This window comes from Stegastes partitus, unplaced genomic scaffold, assembly GCF_000690725.1.
Source record: "Stegastes partitus isolate 25-593 unplaced genomic scaffold, Stegastes_partitus-1.0.2 Scaffold291, whole genome shotgun sequence".
Taxonomy (NCBI): Eukaryota; Metazoa; Chordata; class Actinopteri; family Pomacentridae; genus Stegastes; species Stegastes partitus.
Window position 1 is genome coordinate 415,628 of NW_007578022.1, and position 8,142 is coordinate 423,769.

An 8,142-nucleotide genomic window follows, 5' to 3' on the forward strand; every position below is an offset into this window, starting at 1 on the left:
TTATTTGGACAGTTTTAGTCTTGCTTTGTCTTCTACACAACTCAATGTACTGTCCATTCTCCAGTGTATTGAATCCTGTGGCTCTCTCTGTTGATGAAACCATGAAGAACATTAATATTAATCAGCATAATGTGACATCCAAATGACAGGACGCTGTCGCTTTTAGATCCAGCCAGCAAAGTTAGATGCACATTGTTAAAAAAAAGGGCTTTATTAGTTCTATTACTGTCGTTAGTGTCAGGAGACAACACCCAGAGATTAGAAAGTGTTTTAAGAAAACGTCTTTAACTTGCATGTTTAGACAGAGGTCTCAATCAAATTCAAACCTGACAGGCAGTCCGCGGTACGCATTTGGTTTAATACTCTCACTTTTCAAGTTGGAACTTTCTGAACTTGTGGCTTTTTCACTTGCCGAGACCACATTAATCAAACCCTGCAGAGATCGCGACACCGGTGACCCACCGCTGGAACGGAAACACTTGATCTCAGCCGTTTGTCGACGCTGAATGAAACTTGATTGTGCCACTTTAGTTAGCATCTAATGACAGGTATGAAACTGTACCCAGATTACAGGTTCCCAGCCTCATATTTTGCAGCCCAGACAAGACATGAGATAATTTATAGTTCCAGCACTACTACAGGGAGGAAGGATAAAGATCTCTAGTATGAATGCATTCATTCAGAGGACAGTTTTAGACATACAGAACAGGAAGGCTCTGATCTGTGTGAACAAACCCACTGGTGCAGCTAATGGTTATTTTCAATATCGGCCAATTTACATATTTTCTGTGTTGATGAATCATCTCGTGGTTTGTCTGTAGCACATTATAGAAAAAAGTAAAAGCAGTTCCCGGATGTCTTAATGTGTTTCTGCCAAACCTGTGTTTAGCAGTGATGTAATATAGAAAAAAGGTTAATTTTCTGATTGAAAAACATTGAACCCGAAAGTAATTTTTTGCTGGAAAAACTGTTTCAATTATCTGTAAAAACACAGAATAATTCACTCCTGACTGACGAACATTTTATCTCAAGCGAGACCGTTACAGCAGCGCATTACTCACGGCGGCGTCGCTTCCATCGGAGTTCATCACGGTTCGCCGTCTGCGGGGCCGAGCTCAGGGCAGCACGAATTAAAGCCTCATAATTGAGCTGCAGGTCACTGGTGGGCACAGTCAGGCTCAGTACAGTAAATTGTAGAGAGAGGAATAAAAAAAAAAACAGCAAATTGATAAAGTGGTTCATCTAAAACTAAAAGGAATTATGTGGGCAGACAGTAATAGATTTTTAAATGTGTTACAGTCCCACTGGTGCACTCTGTGTCCAGATCTTGAAGTATTTATTGCAGTGAACTTTGCTGTAGATCAAATGAAACTGCAAATGCTACTTACTTGTCTGTGCAACGAGTTTACATTAGATTTAAGAACTTTCGTACAGCTGTGTGTCCATCTATACCCTCGTTAGTCTGGTTTGTTTTGTACTCTAGATGTGCTGACATTATATCACAAGGAAGAGGAAAACTGTGCACATTTGTATACACCAAAGGAAATATGAAGACGGATCAAATTTCTGCAAAGAGACGTCTTAGAATAAGAAGAGATGTTTGCACTCAGATAAAGCTGCAAAACAATAAAATATTAAAAGGCAAAGTTAGTAAAATAAGCAACATTAATGAGTGCATCGAGGCTTTAAGAACAAATGAAGAGCTCATCTGCAAAATCAGATAACTCCATTTTTGTAGATTTTCAGAAAACTTATTTTTGTTGTTGTTTGCTTGAGATGAAATCAATCAAATTGAAGTTGAGTGGATCTGACTCAGTGGGAATGACATGACAAAAATAAAGAGAACTTACATTTGATTGATATTGTCTCAGGAGGACGATGGAAAAGTTTTGTGAAGATGGAATTGTCTGTTGTTGCAAATTAGTCAAATAAATCAACTGAAACAAGTGCAGATGCTCGTTAAATAGGATGAAATGTAAAAAAAACAGAATGGCACTAAGGTTAAAAATGAGTCAAGCTTGATTGTTTTGCAGGTGCACAGTGATTAAAACTGGATCGTCCAAGCTCGGTTAAAACAATCAGCACCTGCAGGAAAATCCAAATATCTGACTTTCTAGCCCGCTTGCTGTCCTTGTGGCATGGCAAGCTTGTAAATGTGGAAACTATAGCAAAAGCTTTAAAACTTTCTGCACCTTCTTGTCAAAAATTTGGACAGACCTGCAGTTTAAAGAGGCAATAGTGTGTTTTTATGCTATTAGAGACTGAATTCAGACTGAATGTAGAAGCAGCAAAGCAGCATCATGTTATTTAGACTCTGGAGAGTTTCCTCTTTAATATCATATAAGAAACTCCACATCTTTCTTGGGAGGCTTCTGGTCGTCTGACAGCTGTTTCAAAAAGGTGAAAAATTAGTCTTTAAAAGCCTCTTTGACCATAATTTTCAACAATAGAAACATGCAGATTGTGGAGTCCCTGAAGTTTCAATGGAAAAAAACTACACACTGGAGGAAAATACTACTGAAAGCATCATGACTCAGCGAGTTAAGTAGAGTCAGCAGGAGCAATTCAAAGTTCACAGCAGTAGGTTTGAGGTTGCACAAACTCACCTTGTTAACGTCTCACATCTGAAAAAGCTCTGAGTCACATTTAAACATGATTCACGGCAGGGTCGAGATTTATCACTTAATCATCACCTCTTGTGCACTAAAGAATCAGTTAAATACATAGAAAATAACAGTTCAATAAATAATAATAATAATAAACAGTGCGTGAGTCAGTTTCAAATTGAACTTCTCATGTCGGATCAGTGCAGGAACGAGGCTTTAAATAAAACGACAGCTGTAATCATCAGGCGTGCAGCAGAAGGTCCATGTTTGACCAGTCTGTGACTTCCTGTCTGTTTCTAAGGCTTCTTAGCAGCAGTTTGCATCTTGTGGTGAAGCCTCCCTTTAAAAATGTACTCCTCTGTTTACCAGGTAGATTTGATATCTTGCATCTCGCTAATAGCTTTTTACTATTTCAGCCTGATTAGGAGTTTCAGTATTTGCTTCTCTTACTGTGGAGAAACAACAAAAAGCTGCCAAAGAAACATTTGTCCATCAAGTGTGCAGCTACTTTCAAGTCCTTGCAGTTTGCTGGGGCTCTATCTTAACCCTCAGAAATCTGCCAGTGAGTTTCCTAGGCATGTTTTCTTTTTTTTAAATGTGAAAACTGCACCATTTATTAGATCATTTACTGTAACAACAGAAACAGTTTTCAACTTTCTGACACTCCTTGAACTCATCATGTGTGATGTGCAGTTCAATCAGGACAAAGAGCCAGAAAAGCCTTTTACAGTTGTGATATATATAAAAGTCATTTCATTCTGCATGTCTTTTATAAGAAATTCCCCAAAATGAACAGTTTGCATTAGATGAGCCTAACTGGGAAGTTTGAGAGTTTTCTGATCTGTATTTACAGAGAACAGATGGTGGAAAAAAGAGTGATTGTGAGCAAGATAAAACAAACTTGAACCATATATTAAATGCATCATGGCTCAAAAACAGGAGTCCGTTGTTAGTAAGTTGTTAGAGCATACATTGAGCGTGATGTAGAGTTGATTGTTCAGTCAAACAGCCTGCTGGCTTGTGGAGTCACCATTTTTTTCCCAATACTGAAAACACCTCGACGCACTTCCACAGCTTTTCAGAGTTTATTTTTTTCCACTTTGTGAAATAAATCAACAATTAGTTTTTCTTTTTTGTACGGAAGCCAAGAGCGGTCGTTTTCCGCTATTGTTCTTTCTTCGCCATTTTCTCGAGATAACGAGTTAATTTTCTCGTTATCTCGGGATAACAAGAATCGTTTTCTTGTGAAAACAAGATAATTGGTGTTTGTGTTTGCCCGCTCGTGCCCGGTCCAGGATGGAATCCCAGGTGTGTGGGACCTCCCACACACCTGGGATTCCATCCTCAGTCACCAGCGGGGGGCCGGAGGACAGACGAGACCGGGCACNCTGAGTCACATTTAAACATGATTTACGGCAGGGTCGCGTTTATCACTTAATCATCACCTCTTGTGCACCAAAGAATCAGTTAAATACATAGAAAAAAACTAAATAAATAATAATAATAATAATAAACAGTGTGTGAGTCGGTTTCAAATTGAACTTCTCATGTCGGATCAGTGCAGGAACGAGGCTTTAAAAAAAAGCGACAGTTGGGGTGCCGCTATAGCTCACCTGGTTGAGCTGGCGTCCCATGTGCAGGGCTGCAGTCCCCAATGTGGAGGTCATGAGCTCAAATCCTCAGTCACCAGCGGGGGGCCGGAGGACAGACGAGACCGGGCACGAGCGCTTCATTAAAAGTTGTCGTGCCCGGTCAGCTGTTCTCATGACACGTCATGTCGGAGTTCCCGGTCAGCTGTCTATATAAGATACGTCACACCAGGAAGTCCGACAACTTCTGATGAAGGCTGAAGTGACAGCCGAAACTGTCAACGGGATTATTATCTCATTATCTCGAGAAAACGGTGTTCGTCTCGAGATAACGGGATAATTATCTCGTTATCTCGAGAAAATGCAGTTTAAAAAAATGTGCGGCCATGACCGCTCTCGACTTCCATATTTTTGTGATGTATGGCAATATAACTTTGTCATGTTGCACAAAAGGCCCTTTAAAGTTCCCTAAATTTAGTAAGATGGTGGAAGATCCACTCAGCATGGCGAGATATCGTTCTAGTGTTGATGTACAAGTCTAGTGTGTGAAAAAATAAGGTTTGTCAAGGATGTGCAACAGGTCGAGTCAAACAGCCTAAATGTAGTACGTGGAGTCGCCTTTTTTTGTCACCTGTTGATTCTACTTTATTGCAATTTTTGTAAAACAAATAATCAAAGAAACTTTTTTCTCATTATCAATGAATGCATGAAATATAGGAGAAACCAACAAGATCAGATTATAAAACCTGCTCTTAGCCCAGTTTTAGAACCATCTCCTTTAAAAAGTGCATCCAGAAAGAGTCGGAGTATCTCATGAAGCCACAACAAGAAGACAAAAAGCACATTTAGCTTCAGACAGGATTATTTCTCGTTGAGCATCGTCTGCAACACGACGTCAAAGTCGTGAAATCATTTTGACCTGATAACTGGAAGCTTTAAAGGTTAAAAAGTTGATCCGTCCACTTAATAATCAGTCATTAGATGAAGCTCACAGGAAGACTTCTAATAGCACTATTTATTATTTTTGTCTTGTTTCTGTTTATTGGTCTCAGATGTATTCATGAGGCTCATTTTTATTAAGCGTTGGTTGAGCAAGAAGCCTCATTAGTGTGTCAACAAAGCTTCAAGACACACAAACGCTCATTTTCTCATGATTGTTTTTTTCCTCCAGGACAGCAGCTGTAATTTCTCACGTGTCACATCAGAAAGCGGCTGTAAGCTGTCATTAATGTGCAAGTCGCTGTTATTCCTGGGAAATAGCTGCATGGAGGGAATTGTTGAACTGATCTGACAAAAGCTACATCAATGTTATATTCATGAGGCGTGCTTTCATAATTCTGTACTCGAGGCGGTGAAATGATCCGACACAGCATTGGTAGCTAATAGGTCTTCTGAAAGAAATCGCAGATTTCACATGAAAATTCATCTGCAAACTTCATTCAGCAGAAAGAATTAAATTAATATATCAGTAATGCTCAATATTTCACTTCCTCCCTCAGTTGCACCAAGACGGGAGGATTTTTTTACACATGCAAAAAGTGGGAATTTTTACCCAGATTTTTTTTTACAGGTTTAAAAAGCTTGAATTACAGTTAAAAAGTCTGAAATTGTTTCTAAATATGACTTTACCAGCTCAAAATATTATTTGATCCTAATTTGAGCCCATACGGAAGAAAAAACTGAACATTCTTCTTAAGCTGAAGCAATTTCTGGGTATTTTTTGCTCCTCACGGCACATTTTTTTTTCTCGTTTTTCACTGCAATATAAAATCCTGCACCTCTGTGGAAACAACACAACCATGACTAGAGGTAAATAATAATAATAATAATAACTTGAATATGTCTTTTTGTGCAGTATGACAAAGTTATAATGCAATAAAACATTAAAAAGATTAATTTCTATGAATTAATTATTTTAGAAAACTTGAAAAACATACTTGAAATTAACATGTGCAGCATTTTTCTAGCTGCCTACAGGTTTTATCAACATTAGAAACAAATGCTGTGTTTACATACTATGAAGAATTTACTGTTTAACATGTTTAATGTGTTTTCACACTTGTCTCCCATCCGCTCTGCGTGAACACAGCCTGCAGTTGAGCCAAAAAGTCCCTGAATTATTGTCTCGTGACTGTTGGTTACAGCTGAGTCACTCATGGCTTCATGGTTCAGCAGACAAGTGCAGAATTTTTTATTTTTTACAGAATCTTGTTGGCGCCAACGGTTCATTTTTAGACAAATTTTTAAATGAGATGTGGAATCGTTGCGACTTTAAGCTTGATTTCATTTTCCAGACAGAACCAACACAACTCTGGAAAACTGAAAATCCAAAAACTCAGTTGTGTTTAGTTTTTTTGTTGTTGTTGTTGTTTTTTTTGTTTTTACCAATTCTGGCTCTAATAAGTGGTATAATTTTTGTGATTTATTTCTATTTTTTCTTTTAAAGACACATTTTAAAATCAGGCAGACAGGTTCAAACAATGTAAAAACATGTCTTAAAGAGAAATGATTTGCTGCTATTTTCTGAACACGAAACTCATACTAGGAGCCTCAAATGTCACTAAAGATAGACGCTGAACTGCAAAGACGTTTTTATTTATTTTTTAAATAGTAAAATGACTAAAAATGTGAACACTGAGTTGTTTTTGACAGCAGAACGTAGTATAATAGGATGACTTTAAGTCCACATCAGGCCTGATTATGATCTCATTTCATGACAGGTTACACTATTAATTATATCATGAAATGAAACGTATCTCACAACCATGAAATAATATATGATTTAATATTAGATAAAGGGCTGACATTGAGATTTACAGGCTTGTTAATAATAAGTCTATATTGCGGTTTGGAGGATTTTCATTTCCCCACAAGGTCACCTGTGTTAACCCTGAACACCTCAGTGATAGTGTAGTATAACATTCCTGATGCAGAGAGAAGCTCCGACAGCAGCAGGATGTTTCCCATTTGGTGTCGTATTTGAGAACTCTCCTCTTCAGCCAGTTGCCCTCCTGCATTGATGCCGCACAATAGTCGCCACTTTTCTCCCTCCTCTCTTGAAATTAGAGATGTTAATGCATTTGCATTTATAATGCATTTATTAGCACAGATTTAGCATTTTAATGCAAATGTGCTGAATGGAAGGTGTTGTTGAAACACGCCGTGTTTTGTCTTTTCTCTGTCCTTTTGTTTGTAGATCATACCCAGGGACAATGAGACACGATCTACTTTAATGTACAAGTACATCATCCACGAAGATTCGGTTCCCGTGAACAACAACAACGTCATCCAGGAGGACACCTACGAGTGGGCGCTGAAGAGCTGGTCGCCGTGCTCCAAGCCCTGCGCTGGAGGTAGTCACTGCATTCCCATCAGATTAAACAAGATGAATAATTCATCTCTTCTCCTTCTACAAGTCTGATTGTCCTCGCTGCTCCGGTTGTTTGGGGTCAGGTTTCAGTTTTACACTCAAAGATCTTTTCTTTTTAAGCAGAACATAGAGTCGGTTTTCTGGAATTATTTTTTTAATCCACATTTAGTTGTCAGGTTGAATTTTTATTATGTGATTATTGGTCACAGCTGAGTCAATAGTAAGTTATTAGCTGTGCCAAAAAACGCAGAATTTTTTATTTTTTTACAGACTGTGATTAGTGAAAACCGTCTATTTTTCACTAATTTTTAATTCAATATCATGATTTTCAGCTTAGATTTATTTACACGACAGAACCAAGCACATGATCACACATGATTACCTTCATGACTCCTGGACAGTTGAAAACCCAACAGATATTTCTGTTTTTAGAGCATGTGGCTCTGATAAATGCTGTCATTTTGCAGTTTTATGTTGTTTTTTTACAGATAACATGCTTTTCAAGGCAGGTTTTAGCATTTATAGAGTTGAATAGTCACTGAGAAATACTGTCAAACTCTCTCAGGGCTCCAGAGTG

General features: G+C 38.2%; 1 protein-coding gene across 1 annotated transcript in view; it reads left to right on the plus strand.

Annotated features, from left to right (window-relative positions):
- adamts3 (ADAM metallopeptidase with thrombospondin type 1 motif, 3) overlaps positions 1–8,142 on the plus strand; it is a 255,775-nt gene that overhangs the window by 225,133 nt on the left and 22,500 nt on the right. The window contains exon 17 of the mRNA XM_008282959.1: positions 7,392–7,548. Within this exon, the coding sequence (XP_008281181.1) occupies positions 7,392–7,548 (157 nt within the window). The remainder of the gene's footprint in view (positions 1–7,391; positions 7,549–8,142) is intronic.